The sequence below is a fragment of the Coturnix japonica genome, chromosome 23 (assembly GCF_001577835.2).
Source record: "Coturnix japonica isolate 7356 chromosome 23, Coturnix japonica 2.1, whole genome shotgun sequence".
Classification (NCBI taxonomy): Eukaryota; Metazoa; Chordata; class Aves; order Galliformes; family Phasianidae; genus Coturnix; species Coturnix japonica.
This window is the reverse complement of record NC_029538.1, coordinates 184,588-212,460: the sequence shown is the minus strand read 5'-3', so window position 1 is coordinate 212,460 and position 27,873 is coordinate 184,588. Positions and strand designations below refer to the sequence as shown.

At 50.3% G+C, this 27,873-nt stretch overlaps 3 protein-coding genes across 6 annotated transcripts; all 3 read left to right on the top strand.

Moving 5' to 3' along the window:
- Positions 1–17: 17 nt before the first annotated feature.
- Positions 18–11,332, top strand: LIN28A (lin-28 homolog A). The gene is made up of 4 exons (XM_032449048.1): positions 18–54; positions 877–1,298; positions 9,239–9,423; positions 10,393–11,332. Exons 1-4 carry the CDS (start codon positions 18–20, stop codon positions 10,604–10,606), a joined length of 858 nt encoding a protein of 285 aa, XP_032304939.1. The 3' UTR covers positions 10,607–11,332.
- Positions 11,333–14,052: 2,720 nt separating this feature from the next.
- Positions 14,053–22,819, top strand: DHDDS (dehydrodolichyl diphosphate synthase subunit). 4 transcript variants are annotated; one of them, XM_015883663.2, is made up of 9 exons: positions 14,053–14,130; positions 15,362–15,439; positions 16,350–16,466; positions 17,074–17,216; positions 18,089–18,205; positions 18,386–18,487; positions 19,124–19,238; positions 20,051–20,158; positions 21,248–22,819. In XM_015883663.2, exons 2-9 carry the CDS (start codon positions 15,377–15,379, stop codon positions 21,482–21,484), a joined length of 1,002 nt encoding a protein of 333 aa, XP_015739149.1. In that variant the 5' UTR covers positions 14,053–14,130; positions 15,362–15,376; the 3' UTR covers positions 21,485–22,819. The 4 variants fall into 4 exon arrangements, with proteins under 4 accessions (XP_015739149.1, XP_015739151.1, XP_015739150.1 ...); XM_015883665.2 differs by having other exon boundaries at positions 14,084–14,108; XM_015883664.2 differs by lacking the exon at positions 14,053–14,130 and adding an exon at positions 14,437–14,597.
- Positions 22,820–24,433: 1,614 nt separating this feature from the next.
- On the top strand, positions 24,434–27,607 carry HMGN2 (high mobility group nucleosomal binding domain 2). Its single transcript, XM_032449047.1, has 6 exons — positions 24,434–24,446; positions 24,788–25,113; positions 25,457–25,486; positions 25,770–25,820; positions 26,167–26,262; positions 26,673–27,607. Exons 1-6 carry the CDS (start codon positions 24,434–24,436, stop codon positions 26,706–26,708), a joined length of 552 nt encoding a protein of 183 aa, XP_032304938.1. The 3' UTR covers positions 26,709–27,607.
- Positions 27,608–27,873: the final 266 nt, after the last annotated feature.

The window sequence follows — 27,873 nt, the reverse complement described above, 5'->3', positions numbered from 1 at the left end:
GATCACGTGGGGGCGGGATGGCGGCGCGGGGCTCGGCGTCCCCCAGCCCCTCGGGTGGGTCCCGGCCTGAGTTGGGGGTGAGGGGTGGGGGCAGCGGGGGCTTCTATTGTCTGCGAGAATTTGGGAGCCTTTGAAAAAACCCTCCCGCTCCCTCCCACCCCTATTGTTGGAGTGAAGATGGAGTCAAACCTCTCCCGGCTCCCTCCCGTCGGGGTCTAAGCCGGCCTTTTTTGTTGCTTTTTTTTTTTTTCGTTGTTTTTTTTTTTTTTTTTTGGGCTGATACCCTCAAAGCTGCCCGAGGAGGAGGAGGAGGGAGGAGGCGGTAACAGCCACAACCGCAAGCGAGTGTCGGGATGGGGTCTGTTTCCAACCAGCAGTTTGCAGGTTAAGTTATATTATTGTCGCAGCCCTCCTCGGCTCCGCGATTATTAATAACGGCGGCAGAGCCCGACGGGGGTCTGGGACCCCCCCAGCCCCGCTGATCCCCGCTGTGTCCCGGGCCCGGCGTGAGGGGAATTTTTTCAGCCCAGCCCCGGACTGAGCGCAGGAGCTGAGGGCTGTCGGGCTGGGGTCAGTGGGGAGCAGAGCTCCCGGTGCTGCGGGGAATCCTCATCGCAGCGCGGCGTGCTGGGGCAGGAGGGTCGGGTCGGTGTTTTGGGGGAGTTTTTCCGATTTTTTGTTGTTTTGGTTTTTTTTCCTTTATCCTTTAGTTTTTCTTTAAAAAAAAAAACAAAACCAACAAAACAAAAAATCACCGTCGTTAATTTTTATTTTTATTTTTTTCCTAGTGATGCATTTTGGGCTGCTTTATTTGGATTATTTTTTCAATTATTCTTCTTTTTTATTTTTATTTACGTATTTATTTATTTTTTTTCTTAAACACTTTGGACTGGAGAACGGCCCCAGCGCTCCCACCCCCGCTCTCCCTGCAGTCCCCTGCGATCCCACACGCACACACGTGGGCGCAGCGGATCGCCGCTTTTGGGTCACCGCGGTCATTTTTTTGCCTTTCCCATCCAGCAGGACCCAAACTTGGGCTCTTTCTGTTCCTTCCCTGGGGGCAGAGGGGTGTGGGACCCCCTCCAGCCCCACTCAGGTGCTCGCTGGCTCTCTCCCCAGGTGCGAAGCCGGGCGAGGAGCTGGCTGGAGATTCACCCAAAGCCGAGAATGATTCCCAACCCCTGCATGGCTCCGGCATCTGTAAGTGGTTCAACGTCCGCATGGGCTTCGGCTTCCTCTCCATGACAGCCAAGGGTGGCGCGACGCTGGACTCACCCGTCGATGTCTTCGTGCACCAGGTATGCTGCAGCTGGTTTGGGGTTGGAGGCGGTGGGGTGCAGCCCCAGCATTCTGCCCTTCAGATCTCCGTGCCTCTACTGCCATCCCAAATTGGTGTCCTGGGGGTGATGGGATTCCCCATGTTTGTGAGAGGAGGGCAGAGAAGGGCAGTGCAGCCCTTGGATCGCTCTCCAGGGAGCAACCCCGTAAACTGATCCTTGGGATCATTTAATTTTCTCGTGGTGGTTCACTGGGGAGCTCTTTGGAGGGCTGGGTACAGAGGAGCAGGTGCCCATTCAGTGAAAAAAAGGGGTACATAGGGCACAGCGGGGCAGGGATGCTGCTCACCCCAGGGAGGGAAAGGGGATAGAGCTGTGTTTCCCTCACTGCCTCATATAGGGTGCTCAGTGCCCCATGCAGGGATGCAAGATGGGGCTTTCCCCATCTCATCCTCAAAGGGTGGGGGTTCAGTCCATGCGAGCCCCGGGATGCTCATCCCTGGGAAGCAGGGAAACAAAACCATCAGTACTGTGATGACATGCGCTTGATTCCTCTGCTGTGTTTTGGGGGGCAAAGTCCCACTACAATGTGCCCAGCTCTCTGTCAGCAGGTTAGGGCTGCACTTCATCCTGCATGGCACAAAGCACATGGGGTCACACATGTGCCTCTATGGTTTCCATACCGTAACTGTGGTCTCGTGTCCGGGTTTGACCCGTGCATATCTTGCTGGTGTCCTGCACCAAAGGAAACTGCAGCTTTGGGATTATGGCTACTCAAAGCCACTTCAGAGGTGGGGAACGGATCCAGCCCTAGTGGGGACCGTGTGGAGGGTTTGGGGAAATGGGACTGGGGATGGAGTTTGAACTGGGGTCATGGGGGCATTGCTGGGAGGGAGATACAGTTCAGTGCTGGGTGCTTGGCAACGGGGCTGTGCACTGAACATGGGCTTCTGCTCCTCCAGGGAGAGCAGCAGCTGTTGGGGATGGGAGGCAGTATGAGCACGGGGGATAAGGATGTCTTTGGAGTAAACTCGGATGGTTTTTGTGCATTTGGCTGGAGGCAGGATGGGGATGGAGTGATTGTGCTGGTGATGGATCCTGAGGGCCTCTCAGCCCTCCCTTGGCAACCAGAGGGATAGGGGAGAACCGAACCCCTTCTTTGTAGAAGCCGCTGTGCAGAAGTGATGTTGGATTTGGGTCTGAGGTCTCCAAACCTGCCAGGGAATGCTGAGCTCCAGGTGCTCCCCAGGGGCAGCAAATGGGTCTTTGCATGTCAGTGTTGTGTCAGTGGGGGGGAGCCTCCCTCCCTCCTGCCCCTCTCCTCAGTCTTTATTGCCCCCAGACAGTCTGGTTTCCTGATTGCTCTCGCTCACATTCCTGCAGGAAAAGAGGACGAACAGGGTGTCCTCCTGGCACTCCCCATTTGTTGGAGACCAGAGCAGAGTTTGGTGTGCTTAGAAGGCAGCAAGCACTGGGCACTGGACAATTTAGGGTATGAGGTGGCACTGGGGAGCCCAGAGCAGGTGTGATTCTCACTGCCCAGATGTATGCAGCAGAGCCTGAATGTTCCTGGCGCATGCAGCCACCCGCAGTAAGGCCATTTGGGGTTGATGCAGTGTTTCCATCACTACTCCATTTGCTCTTGGCTTAAAGTCACTGCTTTCCTGCGGTGAAGCCTACTGGGACTGTCCCACTGCAGAGCATTGCCAGCATCACCTCGACCCTGCTCAGCACCCAGGGAGAGCAGGTCAGACCCTAAAGGGCAAAAGCCAGTATGGGGTCAGGGTGCTGCAACCAGCACCCAGCTTGGTGCTTCCACCCAACCATTGGGGTACAACAACCAGAGCCCCCCAGAGCCGTGCCCTCTTCATTTACATATGTGAATGATGACCCACAGGAAGTAATTGTGGGAGAAAGAAGGGAATTGGCCTCTTTAGATCTATTAAATCACTTTATTACAGGAACCAGGTCTGAATAGCCCTGCTCTGCGGGGAGCGCGTCTCCATCTCTCTCCCCCTTTATCTGATCACAAAGAGATTAAAATCTCGGCAGGACAGGAGACTAACAGGGCTCCTTCAGGGCTGCCTTTCCCTCTCATTGTGAGCTCAAAATGAGGCATTTGGGTTAAAATGCCTCCCCTGGACACTGGAGATGGATTCATTTGGGGGCTGTGGTCCTGGGTTTGTAATGCTGCTGGGATGAGAAAGGGGAAAATCTGCATGCCCCATTCCAGCATCCCCAGAGCCCAGTGTGCTGCCCCACAGCCTTGGCTGAGAGCTGAGGGGATGGGGCTTCTCCCAGCCTCGTACCTTTCTGCATCTCAGTGTTTATCCAACCTAACAAGCTGAAATCCTTGTTTAGGAGTGTTGGATAGTTTTGCTCCTTTTCATGATTTTTGGCATGGGGAGCTTGCTGGGCACAGCTGAGACTCAGAGATGCTGCAAGAGTTCATTTTTAGACATCTTGGTGACAAGTGGGCCATACCAGAGATGTGGCCAGGACGTGGCCATCATGTTCTGCCCAGGCAGGGGGCTGTGGTTACCCAGGTGCCATCAGCTCCAGGAGCCTCACAATGGGCATGGGGCTCCATCCCCACCAAGGGCTGTGGGGAACAGCACAGAGGGGCACATCAGCTGCCCTTCCACTGTAGGTTCCATGAGGGCACCCCGGGCTGGTGCCATGGAGCACTGATGGGAAGTGAGAACGATGGGAGGTTTTAAGAAAAGCATGTGTTGGAGAGCAGCTCAATTCCAGAGTTCCTGCAAAGGCACACACAAGAGATTTCTCCCTGGAGAGAGGGGTTCTGCCTTTACAGGGCTGAACTGTGGGGCAGGATGCAGCCCCATAGGAAAGGGAAGAGGCAGCACATCGGATGCCTATGAAAGCGGGGGGGCATAAAAATCTCAGTTTTCCAGTCTGGTTTAAGATGCTCCTGTGGGTGCAGGAGGGAGCTGCGGGATGGGGTACATCCCCTCAGAAGGGCTCCATGGGGCAGAGATGTACTTTGGCCTCTCTGCTTTCTGGGGGGGGGGGGAGGGGAGGAGTGAGCAATCCCTTTGTTGTTTGTTTTGTTTTTATTATTATTTTATTTTTTATTATTATTATTTTCTTTTTAATAAGTGCAGGGATAAAACTGCATCACAAAATGCACTGCTGCAACCTGGGAATGGGAATTGCTGGGAATGCCTTGTCTGTTGGACGGCAAATTGTGAATGAGAGCGGCTTTATCCCAGCCCTGAAACCTCCCTCAAGATGCACACACACACAAAAAAAAAGCCTCCTGTCTCTGTCTAAAGATTAACTGTTGGCTGCAGGCACCTCCCTTCCCCCATCCTCTGCTCTGAGCCCCCGGGGTGATGGCAGGGAGAGGGAAAGAAAAAAAACAACAACAACAAAAAAAAAACCCTTACATGGTTTGCAAGAGAAAATGGTCCAAATGAATGTGATTTCTGCCATTCTCTGAGCCCCATCCCCGGCCACCCCCAGCTCCACCATTTCTAACCTCAACCCCCCGAATTTATTTAGTCATTAAAATAATCTGGATGGAGCCTCTCTCACCAAGGGAAGGTGCTGCGCTCCTGGACATGCTCCAATATGGGAGTATGAAATTAATATGCAGCAGCTGATCCTAATTACCCTCTGTGTGGCCACTGCTGCTGCTCCCTCCCCTCACATGGGACGAGCATAGTTTTGGCAACCTGGTGCTGGTAAAAGTGAGTGGAAATGTGGATTTAGGACAGGTGACTCTTAGTGAATGGGTTGTTTTACCCAAAATTAACCTGGTGTTTAGTTTCACTTGCTTATAGTAGAAAATGAAGAGAATGCCAGATTCTTTTGGCAAGAAAATGGCTTTGTTTTGGATTTACTTTGAGGAAACTGAGCAGCAATACAGAGCCTGAAAAGCCCCAGTGATATTTTGGTGCTCACTGAGCTGGGTTCCCCCATCCCTGTAGCATCTCTTCTTTCCAGCATCTACCCGATGCTGGCACCAGCACTGATCTGCAGGCAGGTGCTCCCTGTTCTGCCCCAAAACTGCAGCACCATGGAAAGATTTGCTGTGGGATTTGGGAAGAGGGAATTCCAGGTAGGAATCACTGCTGTGCCAGCCTAGACTGGGCAAGCATTAGCTCAAAGTGGGTGAGTGCAAGCCCTCTGCTCCCCCTGGCACAGGAGTGAGGAAGGATTCTCTGCCAAACCCACACTGGGGAAACACAGGAACGGGCTGCCCCAGTTGTCCCAGACAGCTCAGCACCAGAGCTGCTCCTAATGCAGCATCCCACCCAGGCTTGTTTGCCCAGAGATTTCAGAGTTTAAAGCAAAGCAATTCCCCACACAGATAAGGGCGAGGTGCAGCAGCCGCTCCTCCTGAGGCCCCTCTGGACACAAAGATGGTTTGATTGAGTGGCCAGGGCCGGCTGGAATAAACGTCCCCTTGTGTCACACTGGGGAGGCCGCAGGGACAATGGTGACCCTGGGGCCAGCCGAGCCCCTCCTGCACCCAGCAGAGTGGGGGCAAAACCGGGGCTGCCACAGAACTGCTGCCATTGCCTGGGGAGCGGTGTTGGGTTTGGGATGCTCCAACCCCAAAGGGACAAGGGGGAGTTTGTGGGATGAGAGGAAGAGGTGGGAGGTGCAGGTGGGGAAGGGGGAATGGGCGGAATGGGGGTGTGGGGTGCAGTGGGGCAGTGGGCAGTGCTCAGCTGCTGGTCCAGTGGCTTTGTCTGCATTAAATAATGGTGGTGGTTTTTGGCACGGGTGAAGGGCCCACGGTGGGGCTGCCTGGCACTGCAGGGAGTGGGGACAGGCAGTGTTAGTTCTGCTGCTGCTCCTTGTCCTACCAGTTAACTCTGAATCCTATTGACAACAAGCAGAACCCCATTGGTACTTATGCTTCAAAACACAGTTTTGTTACAAACACTTTTTGTTTGAGAGCCGGGGGTCACTCCACACACTGCCCACCAAAACCACCTCCCCAAGACCAACCCCAGACCCCAAACCCTGGCCCCCCAAACCATGCCAATGTGTGTGGGGCACAGTGGAGCTCAGGAGGGTGACCACAGCGCAGCAGAGGGACTGTTAGGCCCCATAGCCAGTGAAGAGGGTCAGTGAGGCCGTGTCCATGCCAGCCACGCTTCCTCCCCCCGCCGTGGCCTGGAACTCCTGGAATTTGGCCGGCATGAGCACGGCCAGCCCTTTGTTCTCGCTGGCCAGCCCCGGTGGCTCCCAGCCCAGGCCCTCCCCTAGGCCCCTCCCTCGCCAGCATCCCCAGCTCTCTCTGGGCCCCCCTTCCTCTCTTTATTTTTTGGGGAGGGAGGGGTGTGGAGGCCTGGGAAGGCTCCCGCTTTGTGTGTGGTGTGGGACAGGGGCTCTGGGCCCCTTCCTTTCAGATGCAGGAGGTATGCAGCTAATTCAATGGGCTGCAGTTTGATTACCTATCTGATAACAGAGGAATGCCAGCAATGTGTGTGTTTTGGGAAGGGGGCAGGGGATGCGCAGGGACCACCAGCCACTCGCAGCTCACTTCAAAAGGCTGCAGCGGGGGGAGAGCTGGGGTGCCCTGGCCGCTGCCCCCCTCCTTCCCCAGGGAGAGGGCGTTTCCTTTGGCCTTTTGGCGGAGGGGGCTGGGGACTGAGGAGGCAGTTGTCATCCTCACTCGCTGCTGGAAAATAAATAGCTTCCCCATCATGTTGCAGCAGCTTTGGCTCCAGTCCTCCTCTTCGTTGTCAGCCACGATGCAGCAACTCTGGGGAGAGAGATAGGGGAAGAGGGAGATCATGATCATGGGTGAGGAGTGGGACCCAGGAAACGGTGCCAGGGTCCCCCTTACCACGGTGCAGCTTTGACCCACTGCACAGAGCAGAGTGCTTGTGAGATTTGATTGCTGGCAGTGTAAACACAGCTGGGCTGTAAACACCCTGATGGAGATCTCTGCGGGAGATGGAGGTCTGGGCAGGCAGCTGCCTCATGTCCCCCAGCTTCCAGCAGTGACACCAAGCAGAGCTCAGCTCTTCCATGCCCTGAACATGGCTCCTGCTTAGGTGGTGCTCAGCAACCTCTTGGCAATCATGCCCAGCATCCCAGATTCATAGAATCATTAAGGCTGGCAAAGACTACTAAGATCACCTAGCCCAACCATCAGCTCATCACCACCATGCTTGCTAAACCATGTTACCCTCCTGGTGATGCTCAGCATCCTCACCATGACACACAGCCTGGGGGAAGCTGAGCTGGGACTGGATAGTGATGTTTGTGGTTACACTGAGCTTGCCAGGGGACTCACCTGTGGCAGGCCTTGTGGAGCAGGTTTTGGTGCTGTTTTTGGCAGTAGACAAGGAAGGTGGTTCCATCTGGAGGGTCCTTGCCCCTGTCCCTGTGGGTGAGCAGATACGGGTGATGTGGCACTGCCCCATAGGGTTTTTCCCACCCTGAGCCAGACTCCAGGATGTTGTGGTAGGGACTGGTGTGGAGAAAGCCCCATGGGAGGTTTGGGAGAGGAAGCGGGGAAAAAGCAGCAGGAAAAAGGGCAGTTCCTCAAGCTCTGCTGCATTTCCAGTTCCTCCGTGTGCTCACAGATGCATGCACATCCTGCAAGGTCGTACTCAGTAAAATCACTCCTAAACACCAAAAACTCAATTTCCTCCCTCTCTGCTTTCATGTGAGGTGTCCCCATGTGGATCCTGAACAGAGTGGGGGGTGAAGAGGAAAAGGAAGAGGAAAGTGGTGTGCTTTTCCAAGTACCATGCTTGCATTGCATCCCTGTGGGAAGCATGGACGGCCATGTGACAGAACTTGCAGCCCATGAATGGGAGATGCTTCATTCATAAAAGCAGGGTCCTATGGCTGCATGTTAGTGCCATGCTCTGACGGGAATCCCAGCCCAGTGACACAGAGCTGCTCCTCCCTCTGACAGCAAATCCCTCTTAACTCTTTGCTTACGGTCGTCAGACTTCCACTAATGAAGCAGAGCAAAATCTCTGCTCAGTTGTCTGCTTGGGATGTGGCAGCGCTGGTTCAGCTCACTGGCTCATGGCACCGATAGGCAGGAAATGTCGGGTGCACCTCCACACCCTGTGATGTTGTTCTGCTGAAATGGATGGCTCTCATGAAAGCAGTGTATTTTTCCACCTTCTCCCACTCTAGGTCCTTCTGAACTCCCAGGTTTGCTTTCAGCGTTGCTCTGTGCTGTGATCCCAGAGGGACAGGGGATGCCCCCAGCAGACACAGCCAAATAGCAGCTTAATTGCTGGGGCATATAAAGGGATGGAGCTTTAGGGTTACCCTGCTCCAGCATCCAGCTCAGCAGCTTTTTAAGGATGCTGAAGCAATAGTAGCACAGAGTTAGGTTGAGTTAAGGCCAGAGGAGACTCGTTTTTGGGAACAGGCGTGTTATGTCAGAACAGGCAATAGCAACCTTTGGGCCCCAGAGAAAAGCTCCTTATTGTTTTGCAAAGCGCAGCGGGGAGGGACCAGCGAACGCTGCCCTGAGGGCCCCAATTCCTACCCAGTGTGCTGCATCCTCTGCAGCTCAGCTGTGCTTTGGGGCGAAATCTTCTGGTTGTGCATCCATGTCCCTCCTGTTCTGCCTCTTGATGGGGAAGAGAGAAGGACTGCATGTGCATGTGCAAAGCAAAATGAACTTTTGCATTTCCCTGCAGCTTTGGGAGCTTGCAGGATGCAGTGCAGGGTTGGAAGGAGAGAAGGGGTCTGCTGGTTTGCAGTGTGGAGCGCCAGCATTTTGCAGCAAACCCTGCAGATATTAGGGTCAGAGCTCCTTATTTCTCAGGTTAGTGAATCCATCTCATCTCTGCATTATCATCAGATGAAAAGTGCACAGTCAGGCTTGGTCCTGACGCCCACTCCCTTGGGTGTGGGGGAGGGACATCAGCACCCCTGGCACCATGGGATGGGACTCACGGTGTGCTGGGATGCAAGCACTGACTGCCATCCTCTCCTGCCCTCAGAGCAAGCTGCACATGGAGGGCTTCCGCAGCCTGAAGGAGGGTGAAGCCGTTGAATTCACCTTTAAGAAATCCTCCAAAGGTTTGGAATCCATCCGGGTGACTGGTCCGGGGGGCGTCTTCTGCATTGGCAGTGAGCGGAGACCCAAGGGCAAGAGCCTGCAGAAACGCAGATCAAAAGGAGACCGGTAAGGGGCAGATGAGGTCTGATCCAGGGCTGGCTCTGAGCCCTGCGGGTGCCAGGAACTGCCTGGGGCTGGGCTTTGGTGGGGGCTGTGTGGTCAGGGACCCCTCGTGTTGCCCTGTCCTGCCCACATTTGGCCAGGGGCTGCAGGGCACAGTGTGGGCAGCGACCCTTCCTCTGTGAAAGCCACTTCCTCCAGCACTTAATGAGTGGCAGATGCAGCTTGGTGGGGAAAGGGCAGAGAGACAGAAGCAAGAGGGCAGAGGTCGGGGACACCCCGGGCTGACGCTCCCCTTGTGTGTAGGAGCTGTGGTGGGTTGAGCTGGGCAGGGGGTAATTTTCTCTAAGAGAAACCCTTGCTTGTGGGAAGGAAATGACCGGATGTCCTGGCAGTGGCTCCTACGGGCAGGCTCTGGACCCTGGAGCCAGTTCTTGGCCACCCTTCAGCCCTGCTGCCTGGGGTACTGGATCTCAGTGTCCCCAGAGAGACTGTGCGCCCCAGCAAGGCTGCGGCTCCACCCCTTAGTTTGGGGTTTCCAGTCAGTTGGAAGCGAACTGGGGAAGGACAGGAGATAGTGAAAGTTTGGGGGTTTCACTGAGCAGGAAGGGAACTGGAGAGAGAAAAGAAAGAGCGATACTCACAACTTCAGGTTTCCCGGTGAGTTAGAAAACCAGATTGTGCCTGTTCCTGTTGCACCGAGCGCTGGCAGCTCATAACATGGGGTAACCTGTGATGCAGGATCCAAATACTCAGGGTCCATAAATATAGTGGTGCCAGAGGCCTGTGAGCCCCCCAGTTTCATCCCCCTGTGCTTGTTTCCAGCACGTGGGTTTGCTGCCATCTCCTGGGTACTAGCAGCACCACTGGGACAGATCTAAAACCACCAGGGAGCAAACCCAGGGTCCCCCCCCTGGCTCCAGTGAGTCCCCTCCCTTTGTTTCCCCTCCTCGAATCTCTCTCCTCCTCCCGCAGATGCTACAACTGCGGAGGGCTGGACCACCATGCCAAAGAGTGCAAGCTGCCTCCGCAGCCCAAGAAATGCCACTTCTGCCAGAGCATCAGCCACATGGTCGCCAACTGCCCCGCCAAAGCTCAGCAGTCCCCCAGCTCTCAGGGAAAGCCTGCCTACTTCCGTGAGGAGGAGGACATGCACAGCTCGGCCCTGCTCCCTGAAACCCGGGAATGATGGCAGGTGGTGGGGAGGGCTAACACCAGGATGGAGAGGCTTTGGCAAGGCAAACAGGGAGGGATAAGGGCAGAACTTTATTCTCCTTAAAACCCAGTTTTAATTGGGATGGCTCCAAAAATAGAAGGGGGAGCATCCAACACACCTCTCCCAGATAAAAAAAAATATATATATATAATAAATAAATTGGTTCATCTTCATTCTCCAGGAAGCTAGGAGGAGGAGCAGGGAGGCACAGCTCAGGGAGTCTCTGGTGTCTACTTGCTCCCTGCCCCATGGCCGGAGCAGGGAGAGACAAGGGTGGCAGGGCTGGAAGGGATGCCCACAGGCCGGTCCCGTGGCTCCTACAGCTCCTCACCTCTGAAACACAGGGCTGGGAGTGCTATTCTTTACCCTACAGAGCAGCATGTGGCTCAGTGCAGCTCAGCCTTCTGCATGGATCAAACCCACATGGGACAAACACTGCTGCTCCTCCTGCCCACGCTGCACCAGCACCCTGGGCTAAGCCACCCATGGGTATAGGAAAACAGGGACCTGGGGTGGCAGCGGCTGCCCTTATCCCTCCCCAGCCTTGCCTTTATTTATTGGCTCCAGTGACAGCCCTTCTTCTGGGGCCAGATGCCCCAACCGTGCCAAAGCCAATGCCAAGTGAAAGCTGCACTAGGATGTGCGTGAATGACGTATCTTTGGGTTTGTTTGTTGTCTTTGATTTGTTTCTTTTTTTTTTTTTTTTTTTTGGTTTTTTTTTTTTTTTTTTTGTGGGGTTTTTTTTTTTTTTTTTTTTTTTTTTTTTTTTTTTTTTTTTTTTTTTGGTTTTGTTTTTTTTTCTTTTGTGGGGTTTTTTTTTTTGTTTTGTTTTGTTTTTGCTTTTTATATAAATATTCAGTTTTTGTATTTTTGTATATTTTAATCTTTAAGAAGAAACAAAAAAAGAGAGAAAGAGAAAGGACCTAATTCCTGCAACTTCTTCTCAGGTATTCGAGCAATCTCAGGGATAAAATACCTCTATAGCCCAGTGCTGGACAGAGAGGAGGGTTTTTTCTAACAGCACAAAGATGTGACAAAGTTTGTATTGGAAGAGTAGATCTACCTCACTGGATGTTCGCTAGGTGGACTGATATGTTGTTGAGCTTCTTGGTTGTGTTTTTTGGTATGTTTGGGTTTTGTTTCCTTTTTAACTGTATTAATAGAATCTCTTTCCCTTCTCTGCTGGGCTAAGGAGGAATTTGGGTCTGTGGGTCCATGAACAGGGACGGAGAAGCCAGGCAGTGCTGCAGGGCAGGGAACAGCTGCTAGAGCCCGTGTTGGCTCCCCAACTCCAGATTTTCTCCCAGCCCGGTGGTTTTTGAGGACTGTCCTCCATTTCTCTCTCCTGTTTACATGCCCCCTCCCTGCTGCCCCATGGGAACGCTCTTGTCCACCCTGTATCAGAATCCCCATCATCAGCGGGCTGGGATGCCACACAGGATGCCATAGGGATGATGACCTAAAAGTCAGAATGGGGCTTCCAGGGCATGCAATGAGAACTGACAGCAACCAGGGAGGGTGCTGAGAGACTGAGCATTGTTTTGGGCCCTCACCTGTCCCCAAGCTGGGACCTGCTGGTACAAGAGACCTGGTGCCAAGGTGGACCCAACTCATGGCCAAGGAGGGCAACTGTTCCATCTCTCTCCTCCCTCCCTGGCTTTCACCATACATGGGCTCATGATGGCTGAGGGATGCTCTGCATCCCTTCTTTTGGGCCATCAACACTCTGCTCCACAGCCCGGGGCTGGCTGGAGCCTTCCCAGTGCAGTGGTCTTACCATGCTGGTGTCTCAGGACATGTATACGGTTTCTGATGTTCTTTACTAGAATATAGGTTTAGATGTGGAGCAAGGCTGGACTAGATGGAGAGCATCTACTCCAACCTTACCAGCAGCAATCACTGCACCTGGCAGCCCCTCTGGGGTTTGTTTCTGCCCCAAGTCTACCCCTGCCCTGAGGCTTGTGGGGTTGGAGAGTGGCTCCCAGCTGAACCTGCCCTGCTCCAGTAGTTCCTATGGTGAGGTGGTGGTCTCTTCTTGGGAGGGTGGGGGAAGGACCTCAAGTTCTCGACTAGTGATGAGATTTAGACTAACCCACTTCAGGAGATCTGCTTTTGTCTGAACGGGGTAAATGCAATAGAACATACCAGGCTGCGTGTCTAACCCTGGGCTTCGGTCCCAAAGTGGGGACTGCTGGCCCACCTTGGTCGCCAGTTGCTGGTTCTTGTATCTGTCTGAAGAGTCGTGTAGGACCTTTCCCCCCTGCCCCATTTAATAGTTTGGTATTTTTCTGCTAGCTGCCTAGTATCTGTAAATACCTCTGTAAATCTTTCCTCTTTCCTCTCTCTCACAGTATTCTCTTTGATTATTGTTTACAAAAGTAAGAGGGAAAAAAAAAATAAAAAATAATTTAAAAAAAAAAAAAAAAGCCAAAGCATCTAATAGGTTTTGGACCAGGGAGACAGGATCTTCTCTGTGTACTCTGCCTTGCAACTCTGTGTGGGGATATGAGTTCTGTAGCCATCCCTGTCCCTAAAGCAAAGAGCCAACGGCTTAGAGAATCACTCAGGTTTTCCCCAAGGCCAGTATGGCATCGGGATCCAAGAAAACAGGGATTTTATCTGTAGAGGGAAGCCACGCTGGAGAAGATGGGATTGATTTGAATCTTCCCATGTTTGCAGCCGTGGTTCTTCCTGTGTCTTGACAATAATTAACTTGCTGCATCATCACCCACCTGCCCATGCTCAGCTCACACTGGGTACTATGCATTGCGGGACAGCAAACCATGGGCAGATGAGGCTGCACTCAGGGTCCTGCTGTAACCAGGCATTGGAATGAATGTATGAGGGGAAATGTCCCTCTCGAGATGGTGTCTCCACTGGTGCCAACGCCTGAGTCCCGCTGTCGTCTTCAAGGAGACAGAAGAATGTAACTCCGTGTTTACTGCTAGCAACCAAAGCTTGTTTGTGACTAACTCCTGAATTGGATGAAGTGTTGGGGAGGGGATAGGGGCCTCCCAATTCCCAATGAGGTTTCCTGCTGGAATCCCCACAGCCAGGGCTGCAGGTCCTGTTGCTGTAATTTCCCCCCTCCTTTCCTCGTTTGTGATTTTATATATATATATTTTTTTTTTGGTACCAACTATGTAAAATGTGTTGTTCTGGTTGTTTTGTTTTTTTTTTTGTTGTTGTTTTTTTTCTTTTCTGTAAAAAAAATAAAACCCACGGGCGATGGCTGCTGGTGACAGTTCAGTGTGCTGGCTCTTTTCTTTCACCCCCGTGAGCTGTGTGTTGAGCAGCTCGCCCCCATAGCGGTGCTAAGAGCGAACATAACGGCGTCACAACCCGCTCCCAGCGGTGCCGTAGGCCGACAGCCTCCAGTCACACCCCCACGCCGCCATGATGCCAGGCTCCGAGCCGCGTCCGCGCATGCGCAGAAGGGGGACGTAAGCGGAAGGGTGCGTCAGTGGCCGGAGGGGTGAGGCGGCTCAGCCGGGCAGGTAGCGGGCGGCGGGCGGCCGAGAGGGGCTGGGTGTTCGGGGCTTCTGCCGCCTCGGTTCTTTCCTCTTCCCTCAGGAGGCCGAGCCGGGGTGGGCTGAGGAACGTCACCCCCTCGGGGAGCGGGAGGTGTTCCCACTGGGACGGCTTGTGGGGCCCGGGAGGCGCGCGGCTGTCCCTCGCCGGGGGAAGCCGTGTGACCGCGGCGCGGCTCGGCCTCCTCGGGGCCCTTCCCTCGGGGCCCTTCCCTCGGGGCCCTTCCCTCGGGGCCCTTCCCTCGGGGCCCTTCCCTCGGGGCCCTTCCCTCGGGGCCCTCCCCTCGGGGCCCTTCCCCCCTTCCCTCGGGGCTTGTCGGGAAGCGGCTGCTTTACGGGGAGCGCATTTCAAGGTGACTGTGCGAAATCCCTTGCAAAAGATGTGTTGCTGTCAGCGGTGCAGGGAGAAGAGGTGCTTTTAGGACGACTTACCCGTGAGTGTTATGATTGCAGCTCGTGTTCCAGCGGTTCCTTAATGCTTTGCGGCGGTATCTGTGGCCGGACGTCCCTTTCTGAGGGTACCGCAGAGATTGTACATGCAGAAGATGCGCGCTGACTTGGCAGTTCGGTTCTGCTTTCCTACCGTGCTCCATACAGCACGCTTGGATCCGCCTTGCTGCCCCCATAGCGCTGCTTTACACGTATCTCTCAGGGCTCCAGGCTGAGAGCAATGGAGGTGAATGTGGAATGTCAGGAAACTCTTATATTCTGTTTGCACAAACTAAAAGCTGGTTTTATGTTGCCTGTAAAAGAGAAGCAATCACGGTGATGTCGGTAAAGCAGGGTGGTTGACGACGTCACTGGTTGCTTTGCAAGGTTTCCAGCACCTTCAATGCAAAAGTGCTGAAGGTCATTTTAGAGTCATTGCTCCATGACCAGCTCAGTGGTGGTCCAACATAATGCAGGAGCTTGTTGTGTGTCTGTACAAGCTCGGCAGCTGTTTCTGCAGGTAGAAGCAGTAAGGATTTTTGTTTTATATCAGTTATTAGAGCATCAAGCCCTGACGTACAGCCAGAAAATTCCAGAGCTGATTTCTGATCCGTTCACCTCCCCTACTGTCTGTTGATCCACATGATAAAGCGGTCGCTGAGGCAGCTAGTCAAAATTTGTTTTTCCAGGGTGATCCCATATAGTTTTGCTTTGCACTCAGAGTCTTTTGTACCTCTAACCCTTTATTTTCATCTTCCTGCTGAAAAAGAGTTCTTGGTAAGACATGTCGTGGATCAGAGAAGGCGAGCTGACCATCATTGAGAGGTTTTGTGCCAACATAATTAAGGTAAGGAGTGAACTTGGTTTGCCTGTGGTAAACAGTAGTTAACAGATTTGCCAGGGTTCAAAGTGACACTGTTTCTGACTGATCTGCTCTAGAGAGATAGCGTTTCTAGCAAGGGTAGGTTTTAATGCTGCCACTGCATTTACATTCCTAAGTAGTATGCGGGGATGGAAAATTACTTAAGCTTAGTCTTGCAAATGGGCAAGGCTGTAGGTAGTGCTTACCAATAATGAGCTTAGGGATCCAGGCTTCCAGGTTCTGAGCCTTTGCTGATGAAGGCAGGATGCAGGAGGAGGGAGAGTGTGAGCTGGTTGGATTGTGGATCTAATAAAATTGAAACTGAGTTTCTGCTGACTGGAATAAAAACCCACTAGTTCCAGGGAAATATTGTCCTGGCTCAGCAGAGTCTTGTAAGTGGTACTGCTGTCTTTTTCTCAGAAGAGGCTGTGCAGGCCTAATGAGGTCAGTGGAAAAGAGTTGCTCACCTTAAGGGGCTGAAGGTCTCACTTTTCTACGACAACACAGATCATCTATGAAAATGTCCCTGAGTTCTGAAATAAAATTACTTGCAGCACATAAGCTGTGAACCTTCCCTGTGGCTGCAGAAGGAAGGCATGTAGTGACAGTGCTCCTAAGTACTGCAGTTCTCTGTCATGAAACAGAAACAAGGAGGGCAAAGTTGCTTTTTCAGTCTGGGCCATTGTCAGTACTGACATGCTTTAGTGGGAGCCTACGCTGGAGTTACCAGATAGGTGATCAGCATCTTTAATCTTTCTAGCTCCAGGCTCAAACTGGGAGAAACTCACTGCACTCTTATGAATACAGATTGCTTCCAATGTGATGGAACTACGATCTGTGATGCAAGATGCCAGCTTGCCTTTTGGCTCTCTTTTTGTTTCTCCTAATGTTCTAGGCAGGCCCAATGCCCAAGCATGTTGCCTTCATCATGGATGGCAATCGCCGTTATGCCCAGAAGTGTCATGTGGAGAGACAGCAAGGACATCTGCAGGGCTTTGATAAGCTGGCACAGGTGGGAAGAATTTCTGTTGCCTCTGAGTTGTGTATTAAAAGTTTGAGATGTGTTTGCTAACTGCCTTTGTTTACCACTTTACTCATGTGTTATGTTCCTTCTCTGACTGGAGTCAGGCCTTGTGCTTGCAGCTGGTACTAGTCATCAAGGGCCTGACTTCAGCTCTCTTGTTCTGTAACCTTGCTGCATCATGATTGCTTGGTTTTTCCTCTGCTTTACACTAGATTAGAATGTCTGCCGTGCAGATCTTGGAGCTTAATTCTGTGAAGCAAGTTGAATTGCTTTGAAAAGTGTGGTGTTACATAATCTGTCACATTGTCTACAGGAATTGCTTCTGCTGGCTGGATTAGTCACATCTCTGTTATGGACCCATGTCCTAGGTGGTGACATTTTCCATTTGTTCTTTAAGATGAATCTGAAATTCAAGTGGGAATCATTGTCAGCTCTTGATGGCTGTGTTTGTTGTTTGGTTTCTTTCGTTCTTTCTTTTTTTTTTAAACAGTGTTAGCACAGTGGGAAATCACAGTTCTAGCAGTTGTAGATATGGGTCTGCTGGACCTTTCTTATTACGAGTCTGCTTATCTGATCTGTTTTTGTTTTCTTGCAGACACTGCGATGGTGTTTAAATCTGGGTATTCGGGAGGTCACTGTTTATGCCTTTAGTATTGAGAACTTTAAACGATCCAAGGAGGAGGTGGATGGACTAATGGATCTGGCAAGGCAGAAATTTAGCCGCCTTTTGGAAGAACAGTAAGAATCCTCTGATGGCTGTTACCTACAGGGTGTGGAGCAAAAGCAGGATGTCATATTTCTGAGAGATCTCTCAACTTGACACTTCCACATACAGGCATATCATGTATTAACTCACCCTAGAGCTAGAGAACTAGTTGATGTAGTGCATGTGGATAGAACTAGTACAGATCTGAGTGAGCAGGGAGGGACATTACAGTGCAGTGTTGCACAGTACCTTGGTTGTAATTGTTTCCCTATTTGTGATTGATAAGTGCTATGTGAAATAGCTGCTTATGTGGTTGAAGTAAATTGTGAGGGGACGTAGCTGGGAACATGAAAGGGAGAGGACAGCATGAGTGCACTGCTCTCAGTCTTCAAGTTCTATCTAAGCACTGCAGTGTCCCATAATTCAAAGAGGCCAGTTGCCCAGTTTCTACTCAATGAAGCTCTTCATGAGTGATAGACTAGGAAGTGTTTATGCTGTTCTGTCCCCCAGTAATCAGTAATTCTGCTATTTTCCTGGTTTTTTATTAGTTGCTTAGAGTCTGTGGTTTTATTTTAAGTTTTCTGTATGTGGATCTTCCTAACTTCAGGTAGGCATATCTAATTTGTGGTCATTATCCAGTCCTTTGAATATGTCTGTACTTGAGAAACCTGAATGGGGAAGGACCTTTAGGGAAAGGTTTGGGATGATCAAACCTTAAACAAATTCTTAATGCTCAAGAAACATCTAGTCATTGTGCCTTTGTCTGATTCTTAGTTTTGCTAAAGTTATGCCTGCTACATGCCTGCTTTTTTCATTTGGTGAATGTTACATGAAGAAAATGTGGCAGTTGTGCAATAGGGGCTGATCTGTTTTCTGCAGTCCTCACTCTTGTTGTCGGGTGTAGGGAGAACCTGAAGAAGCATGGTGTGTGTATCCGTGTCCTAGGGGACTTGCCACTTCTACCCTTGGATGTTCAGGAACTGATTGCCCAAGCTGTGATGGCAACCAGGAACTACAACAAGTAAGTAACATAGAGTTCAGGGTAGCTGATACCTAATGCCGCCTTCTGCTTGTCAGGTATATTTGTCAGACATGATGTAGCTTTTCGTTAGCCTAGAGTCACACAGAACAGTCTAGACTCCTTGTTTCCTGCTGGACCTTCTTTACTTCCAGGTTTTCCACATCTTTTTCCTCTTTTCAGGTGCTTTCTGAATGTCTGCTTTGCATACACATCAAGACATGAAATCAGCAATGCTGTCAGGGAGATGGCCTGGGGGGTGGAGCAAGGACTGCTCGAACCCAGGTAACTCTTGTTTTTCTGTGTGAGGCTTCATAGATAAAGGCTGCCTGTCTTACCTCCTACGCATTAATACTAACCTCTCAGAAGCCAAATGGCTTTTAAATAGATCCAATTGAACCGGTCCAACTGGAACAAATGACTTCAAGTTACTATGCAATGTTTGGTTTTTTTTATTACTGCAGTTACCATGGTGATATGTACACAACTAAGACAGAAGAGAAGTTAGGTCTGTATCTTAAGTTACTTTAAATGTGAAGACAGATTTCATGCTGCAGTGCTGGGCTGCTCAGTTGGCAGTTCCAGCTGTGAGGTCAAACAACAGGTGGATCATGAATTCTGAACTGTTCCTCTACCCTGGAGGAGAAGGAATAGTTAGATCTGTTCCAGATGGAAGTCTTCACAGTCTTTCTACCTCTTACCTTATGTTTCCAAGAGTATCAGGGAATGCTCAGGATGCTGAAAGAGTATTTGAAATAGCCCCAGTCTGTCAGAAACAAGTTGATGATGGGTAGTGGTACAGTCCCATCCACCTAATTTTAACCTGCAGTTCTCTCTTTATAAAAATGTTTAGTAATTCTGATTTATTACTGTCCCCATTAATCAGGAGAGTGGCCTTAACAAGATGCATCTGTCTTTTAGTGATGTGTCTGAATCATTGCTTGACAAGTGTCTGTACACCAGTAACTCCCCTGACCCAGACCTCCTGATTCGAACCTCTGGAGAGGTTCGGTTGAGTGATTTTCTTCTCTGGCAGGTAAAGTTTTTGTTTTCTCCATTAGTTATTCCATCTTTGCATTCAGAGTGTTATGACTCTGGGTGTGATGATGATGATGATGGCTCTTAAATTTTCTCTGACAGAATTTAGGTAACTTGTTGGATGGACTGAGTGCAGGGGCGCCTTTAATGAGTCTCTGTTTCTTGCAGTTCTGTGAATACAATTATCTGAAATATGTCTAGAGCTGAAAGCTTGGGTTTTTCAGCTCTGCAGTATCTGCAGCACACCACAACTCCTAGATTCATTAATTTAAATGCCATGAGTGGGCAGCAAAGAATATCATGACATGGCTTAAATGTCATGTCTTGATCTTCGGTTCATATGTTATTCCCTGAACTCAGCCTTTGATAGTCCAATGTTGCTATTTCAGTTTTGTTGTACATCTGTGGTGCTTTAGCTATTAAAAACGCCTCTATGAATACCAGTGTCACATTAAAGAGGATTCTGTGGATATTTTTACATAGAATCATAGAATCACTCAGGTTGGAAAGGACCTCAAAGATCATCAAGTCCAACCACAGCCTAACCATATTACCCCAACTCTGCTAAATCATATCTCTGAGCACCATATGAATGAATGACTTGTGTTCTAGCATTAATAGTTATTAGATAGACTTTACTCTGTGCAATTTCAATTTATCGTGGCTGGTTTTTATTAAATTTTAAGTAGATTCCGTTAAGGTAAAATATTTATGGGGATGCTGGCATAGTTTGACCATCAGAGCTGCATCTTGATGACTTTCTTTTCTCTAGCCAGACTATTACATTGTCGGTGATCTTGCTTTCTGCAGACATCCCATTCATGCCTGGTGTTTCAGTCAGTGTTGTGGCCAGAGTATTCCTTTTGGAACTTGTGTGAGGCTATCCTTCGGTTCCAGATGAACTATAATACATTACAGGTAAGGGAGCTGGAAATCAGGTGAGAGTGCGTGAAGTGGAAACAAAGGAATTGTTTGTTTAGTGAGTGTAGTTAAGACCTCGTTGCAGTACCGGCAGCCAATGTGAGATGTGTTGCATCTCCTGTACCCCTGTGTCTTTTATAATGTGTTGGCATGTGGACAGATTCCTTCGCTTTCAGGAATAACTAAATTATCTGAGGTCACTGCTGTCTCTACTAGTTATTGCCACTGTACCAGCTGGAAATTTGTTCCCTTCTCTCATCTTACAGGACAGAACAAGCAAATGGTCTTCATTGCTATGGAGCAAAATCAGCCAGTTTAACTCCAAACAATTACTACTTCTTCCTTCTCTGAGCACCCAGTTCTTCCCCTTAGTATCCCTCCATGCAGCTGTGGAGGGCTTTTAGATTTGTGTGTTAGAGGCTACAGGCTATGATGTACATAATAAGAAATCCAAAAAAGGATGTCCTGCTGAAGTACTTCAAATACTTGAAGGGTAGGCAAGGATTGCTACTGTCCTTACCATTTGCTGCCCATCCTGCTCTGTCTTGAGCTCATAAACTATTAGGTCACAGACGTTTGGGAATGTTGAGCCCACTCTTGCTCTTTTGCTAAAGCCTAGTAGATCTACACTCGATCAAAAGCTAAAAGAATTGCCGTATGAATCATTGTTCTCAATCCCCTAAAACCTTTCAGCTACTGCATGAATAGTATCAAAGATTCTGTGATGACGTTGGCAGGTTTGTGTGTATATCTGTGGTTTGAAGTACTCTTGTACACTGTTCCTCTTGATTTGGCTATCTGAGGACTTTTCCACAATTAGTCATGACCTCTCTATATTATAGCGAGCAGTTAAGGCTTTGAGCAGACCATCTATCCCAGATAAACATCCTGAAGGATATCCCTGTATTTTCTCTAACCAATGAGCAGACTGCCTAGAAGCACACACAAAGCCACTCTTCATTTACCCCGCAGCTCAATAGCCAAGCAGAGGCTGTTTCTTCCAAGGCCTGTGTTGCCTTGTATCTGTAATACAGATGAGTTGAAAGGCCTGGTAAAATGCTAACATTCTACTGCTTTTCACTCTAGAAGGCCAGAGACTCCTACATGGAGGAAAGGAAGCAACAACAGATGGAAAGGGATCAGGCTTATGTGACAAAGAAGCTGCAGCAGGAGGGTTTTGCATCCCATGGAGATTCTCAGCGCCGACGGACACTGTTGCAAAAGTGCACTGCCATGCGTGAAGAGAGAATCCAGAGCTTTCTACAGGCACTAGAGCACAAGAGAGCGGACTTCTTTGAAAGATTATGTACAGTGTCTGCATGAGACACATGCTGGGTGGCCTACTTGGGAGGGCAATTGTGTTAGAATAGCTGCTGCCCAGAGGAATTCACTTGGTGTGGTTCTGCTGTGGGGATGCAGGGCTGCCATAAGATGTTGAATCCCCACTGACCCTATCAAAGGACAGGGACAGAGTACTGTGAACCTTTCTAGTTCTGTGAATGTTGCTGAGGGAGGTAATTATGTCCTGCTATATTGCCACCCTGTCCCTGATGGTAGACGGAGAATACACACACCTCACTATATCTCCACTGCTTGATGTTTTGGTGACAAGAAATTAACTAAAACAAGCCTCCCATTCTATTGAGTTTCTAATGAATTAACCCAGGCAAACCATTTCATTCATTTACTTTGTAGTAGTAAATCTGGTGAGATTTCCTCTGTGTTCCCATCCAACTGCCTTTCTCAACAGAGAGGATGCTTCCTGGTATGTAAGAGAGCCCTATGCAAAGCACTGGCAGAGATATTTCCCACTGCCTGCTTCGGGGCATCATCTTGTCTTTTCCCCCATCTTACCATGCAGGTTTTGATATATTTGCTTTTGGTTTCCGAAGAGATAAAGCAAGATGTTGTCAGCCTTGCCATAAAGGAAAAAAAAGATATGTCAGAACTTGATCAAGTCCTACAATCCTTTCCCAGCAGTGTGTGTGTGAGTGTATGTGTGTGTGGGGGGGAGTACCCAAATGTAGAAGGTGATGTTGAAATAGAGTGTGTTGAGGAAAAAGGGGTAATGATTTGAAGAGGCAAGGAAAAAGAATTACTTGGGAATTAATGTCATGGCTTACAAAGGAAAAGTTGGCTAAAGCCAGGTTATAGGAATAATATGCCAAATTCCTCTGAAACCTCTTTAAAGCTATGACTTCAGACATCCATTTCCAGGGAACAAATGTAGAAATACAGTAGCCAAAATCAGCCTCTGACCCCAGACAAAATGGTCTGATTGCCATATAACTGACTTCAGTGGGAGTGGCCAGAGCAGCTGTGGAGTGCTGCTTCTCCAGTCTCTTTTAGCAGGGAGGTGGACTAGCTAGTTTCCAAGATTGATTCCATCTCTAATTTTTCCTGGTTTCTGTCCATGCATTGGAAAACATAACAGGAAGTGTTGTTTCTGATGCACATACAGGTGCAGCACTATCAGCTATTGCTGTTTTCAAAGTATTCTTTTTTTTTTTTTTACCTCCAGGTGAAAATGAGAAAACACAAACTTAAAAGGACTTTTACGTACTGCAAACTCAGCATTTTGAATGTGATTGTGAAGAGGATAACTACATTGTCAATCAGTGAATAAAGTATATTCATACCAAATTATTTTAAAAACAAGCTTAACGTTTAAAACCGCATAGTTTCATGTTCTAAAATGCAATGAAGTTGGCATTCAGATCTACCATGTTGGCAGACGGTTCATCTGGTTTCTGTTAGGCTGGGAAAGATTTGAAGGCTGCATTCTTCCTCCAGTCGTGTGAGCAATGTGCTGCTATCACAGGACCTGGCTGAGTGAGGCTTTGTGCACATGTGTCCTTTCATGTAAGTAGCCAGCAGTCTTTTGGATGGAGAGTGCCAGGATGATTGGAGGTGTCAACTTAGAAACTTCTGCTGTTTTTTTATTTTCTGCATGTTTTGGGAAGTTTTCTGGAGAAATACCTCTCATTCCCCATGAGATGGAGTGCTCTGCAGCCTGCTTTGCAAGGCAGATGCAGGGAGATTTTCTTTATCAGAGAATGTATTTATGCCTTGAATTTTTTTTTCTTGTGTTGCAAGTGACCAAAACTCCAGTGCACCTTCCTCATAAAGGAGTGTAACTGTTAACTGCGGGGTGTGAGATCCAAAGGGTGTGTGGGGAAGTTTTAATCCATTCTATGAAAGCCATTGCTGTGATGGGGGTGGGACAGGGTGTGTGAGTTTTTGCAAGCAGTAGGAGAGGGGTTGTTGCCTGAGCTGTATTCCACCCGTGCCAGTTATTGTAGTGAAATGTAGTGTTTCCTATAAGCTTTGTGTCAGTATAAGGTCAGCGTGAGCTATGAAGGCAAAGCATCTTTCTATCAGCCCTGCACTGACAGTTGTGGAAGGGAAGGGCTGGTGAGTGACAGCGAGCTGTCCTGGTTGTCATTCAGAACTGGGGAGCAGTGTGAGCATCTGCGTGGGATGAGGGACTCCTTCAGGGACAGCCGTGCAGTGTGAGGGGTGGGTGGGTGCTGTACAACGCCACCTGTGCGAATAAACTGATTGACTCGCGATCTGATTTGTTGTTCCCATCTCCCTTACTTCTCTTTCAGCTCTTCCTGGCAGAAGATGGGAGCCGGGGCAGTGCGGAGTTCCCCTTCCTTTCCCCGCAGCGCTCCGCAGGACGCGCCTGGTGCTGAAGGAACAGCTCCGCTGCGCGCCGCGGACCGGGGCCGCCCGCTGCGCCCCGAGGGCAAGGGGGATCCGGCGGCTGCGGCCCGCACCGCACAGCCCGCCCCGCCCCGCAGCACCGCCCCCTCCTCTCCGCTCCGCGCCGCACCGCTTTTCCCGCCCGCGGGGCAGCGCGCGCAGCGTGTGGCGGTGAGAGGCGCTGGGCGGTGAGAGGCGCTCGGTGCTGCGGGGAGGCGCAGTTGCGCGCGCGCCACCGCCTCGGCGCTGCCCCCCCACCATGGTCCCCTCCCCGCCTGGCCCGACCCCACGTGACCCGCGCGGGCCAATGGGCTGGCGGGGCGGCGGGGATCCGGCTGGAACCGGTTGGGCCGCGTCCGGCTCTATATAAAACTTTATAAACACCCGATTCAAATTAGTGGGGTCGGCACCAGCGCAGCGAGCCGGCCGACAGCCGCGCCGCCCCGCTCTCCCCCCTCGCCCTCCCCGCTTCTCGCCGCCACCGAGCGGAGCCGGCCGCCCGTCCCCCCCCCCCTCCGCTCGCCGTCATCCTCGCGCGAACCACCGCACGCGCCGCCCGGAGCTATGCGAAGAGAAGGTACGTGGCACCGCGAGGCCCGCTCCCCGCGCGTTGTTTGTGGGGGGGGGTGAGTGTGGGCAGGACTTGGCACCTCACCCTCCCTTTCCCTCCGCGCTCCCCCCCCCCCAACCATGCCCGCCTTCCTTTGGGGAGGTAACGGCCGCGCGGCTCCGGCGGCCGCGGGGTGTTGGGGCGGTTTGCGGGGTGGGGCGGGCGTTGGGACCGTTACCGGCCGCGCTGTGGTAACTAACGGCCGGGAGGGGCGGGGCGCGGCGCGGGCCGGTCGGAGCCGGCTGCTTTTGGCGGGAGGGCGGGATGAGGGGGGAGGGGCGGCCCGGCCCGGCCCGGCCTGGCCTGAGGAAAGGGCGGGAAGCGGCCGCGCACCGTCAGCCCGCTTTGCCGCCGCCGCCGCTTTGCCGCCAAAACCGCCGCCCGTGGGCGGGAGAGCGGAGGAGCCTCCCCGGAGGGGCCCTCCTGGAGGCGGGCAGGGGGCGCGGCCGCGCATCCGCCGGGCCTCGCGCTGCCCCCGGCCCCAAACGGGGGTGAGGGAGCCCCCCAGCGCCCCCCTGCGGCGGGGCGGACCGGTGCGGCGCTCCCCGCCCCACAGACTTGTTGGCACGGCTCTTGTCTCACCCCGCAGGCTGAAGGAGATACCAAGGGCGATAAGGCCAAAGCGAAGGATGAGGTAAGAAGTTGGGCATCTTGAGAAGAAGTTGGATCAGGGAACGTTTGGGGGTGGGAGGTGGCGCTTCATTCCATCGTTGCCAAGAAGCGGGGGTAGAAAGAAGGGGTTCCTCTCGCTGGATGCTGCCTTGCGTCAGCAGCATCACCTGTTGCTTTTAACCACTACGAACTGCTTGACTCCTGCCAGTCGGCAGCAGGGATGTCAGCATTTCCAGCTCCTCCAGAACTGGAAAGTAGCAAACTGAAAACTTTTACAACTACTTTTGGAATTCCATTGCTTTGAACTCAGACTCGTTGGTTTACACTTCCTCACATTAAATGCAATCTTCTTTCTTTTTCAACAGCCACAACGGAGATCGGCAAGGTTATCTGCTGTGAGTATTCTGGGATGGCACAGCGTTTCATAGCTCTGAGGGTTATGTACTGTGGCTGTGAGAGCTGTGGGCGTTCAGAAACACTTTACTGTGCTGGAAGAAAGAGACTGGTGTAACAAACTGCCCCATAGTGAATGCTGGGGGAGTAACAGATCACTGGCAAATCCGGAAAGTGCTTCATTTTCAAGTATTTGTATTTCCTTTCCTAAAAGTAGACCTGTTGGAGTGAGCATTTAAATGTACTGATCATTAATAGAATGGGTTTTCTTATACTTTCTTACAGAAACCTGCCCCTCCGAAGCCAGAGCCTAAACCTAAAAAGGCAGCTCCAAAGGTGAGTTGCTGCTAGTGCTGCTCCTGAGATGTAAGTGGGAAGCAAGATTTGTCCACTAATAGATCTTGGAATCAAAGAACTTGGCATCAGAATGGTGGCATCGGTCTGTGTTGTCACTTCTACAAAGTTTTTGCTGAATTTTTTTTAAATTTACATTAAAAAATCCAAGGACTGATAAAATGCAGGCAGGCATTTAACAGTTGTCAGTCTCAAATATGTGAATGTTGGTGAGTTGTGCTGGTTTCAGGCTGACATCCCACGTTGGTTTTACCACTCTACTTTTTGGATTCCTGTGGCTTAATGACTATTGACAATTATAATAGCATGTGTCATTTGTGTTCGACAGAAGAGTGAGAAGGTGCCCAAGGGAAAGAAGGGGAAAGCTGATGCTGGCAAGGAGGGAAACAACCCTGCAGAAAACGGAGATGCCAAAACAGACCAGGTACAACATGAGCTCTAGCAGAGTGTTACATCAGCAAGTTACTGTTTTCTATGTCAAGCATAGGCAAGCCTAGGCTTGCAATAGTGAAGATGAATTAGCACTCGATTATTTAGACCTGTTGATAATGAGCAAACAGCCCAGCTAGGGATGCAGGGAGCTGGTTGTTCAGTTGGTAACAAGTTACTGACTGAAGTACTTATGTGAAAAGTTACTGTTCTGCCTTTTCCAAGGTGGTGTAAACTTAATAGAAAGGAGCTTCAGGTTATGTTTTACAACCTTAAATTTGATGTGGTTAAAAGTTACAGTGACAAATTTCAGTTGTTCTGAGAATTGTTACTGGGGAGAAGGACTTGTTATTGGTTTGGTTCATGTGCGTGGTGTGTATTGACTGGTTCCCCTTTTTCTTTTAGGCACAGAAAGCCGAAGGTGCTGGTGATGCCAAGTAAAATGTGTGAATTTTTGATAACTGTGTACTTCTGGTGACTGTACAGTTTGAAATACTATTTTTTATCAAGTTTTATAACAATGCAGAATTTTGTTTTACTTTTTTTTAAGCTATGTTGTTAGCACAGAGACCGCTTTGTTGTTGTGTTTTGAGGGGGTGGGGGGGGGCAGTGGGACAAATATCACTTAATCTGTTTCTTGGAAGCTAAATTTTGAAAGTTTACCCTTCCCCAGTTTTTTAGAAGGACTCTTCCTAATGGAGCAGGAAGGGATTCCTTCATGCTGCACCTCTTCCTTTTGTGGACCACATCAGAGTGAACGGAAGCTCCTGAGATGCCCATTGCCAACTTGAGAACTGCAGTTTGCATTTCCTTTCAATGCAAAAGGAATTGCATTGAAATTCCTGCCCTCTGTGTTTCCTTTCATGCCCTCCCTTTTTGCCTAGAGCCCATCACTCTGAAATACAGCAGAAACGGCATGTTGGGACTCACCACTCTGAATGCATTGTCAGGTGATCTGGACTTCTGGTGTATAATTCGGGATATAATAGCTCTAGAAGGAGCTGCATTTCCTCTTTCATATTGTGGATCTACAGATTAAGGAATCTGCAGGTTTTTAATTTTTCCTCGCAAAGTCAGGGTAGATTTGTGAAGAGTTGTTAAACAACATGCTGAATGTGAAGTGTTCACCCTCACTCTAAACATTGCCCTCTACAAGTATACAAAAATGAAGATCTGTCTGTTTTATAGCAGCCTTTATGTTTGGGTAGTCCATGAAGGGAGGGGAGTTTGACAGTTGTTGTAAAATGTTGCAGATTGTAGCCCATGTCCTGCCTAAATTACCATGATTGTTTATGAAAAGTACCTTTAATAAAGCTGGATACGGTTTGGCTTGGACTGTTCTTAATGCCTTCCTAATTTCTCTTGCAATTATTTGATCTCTAACATGGCTGAAAGAATTTAAGTGTCCTGGTTCAGATAGCTAGCTCTGTTTCATTCTCAAGTGGAAAGCAGGGTTTTTATACCTCAGACCTTATCTAGATAAGGTAACTTTGTTGCTGGGTGTTTTGGAAGTCTTTATAGGAGGCCCATATTGAAGCGTGTATGTGGGTCTACTGAGACAATTTATCTTTGTTATTGTTTAAAAAATAGCATCTACCATGTGATA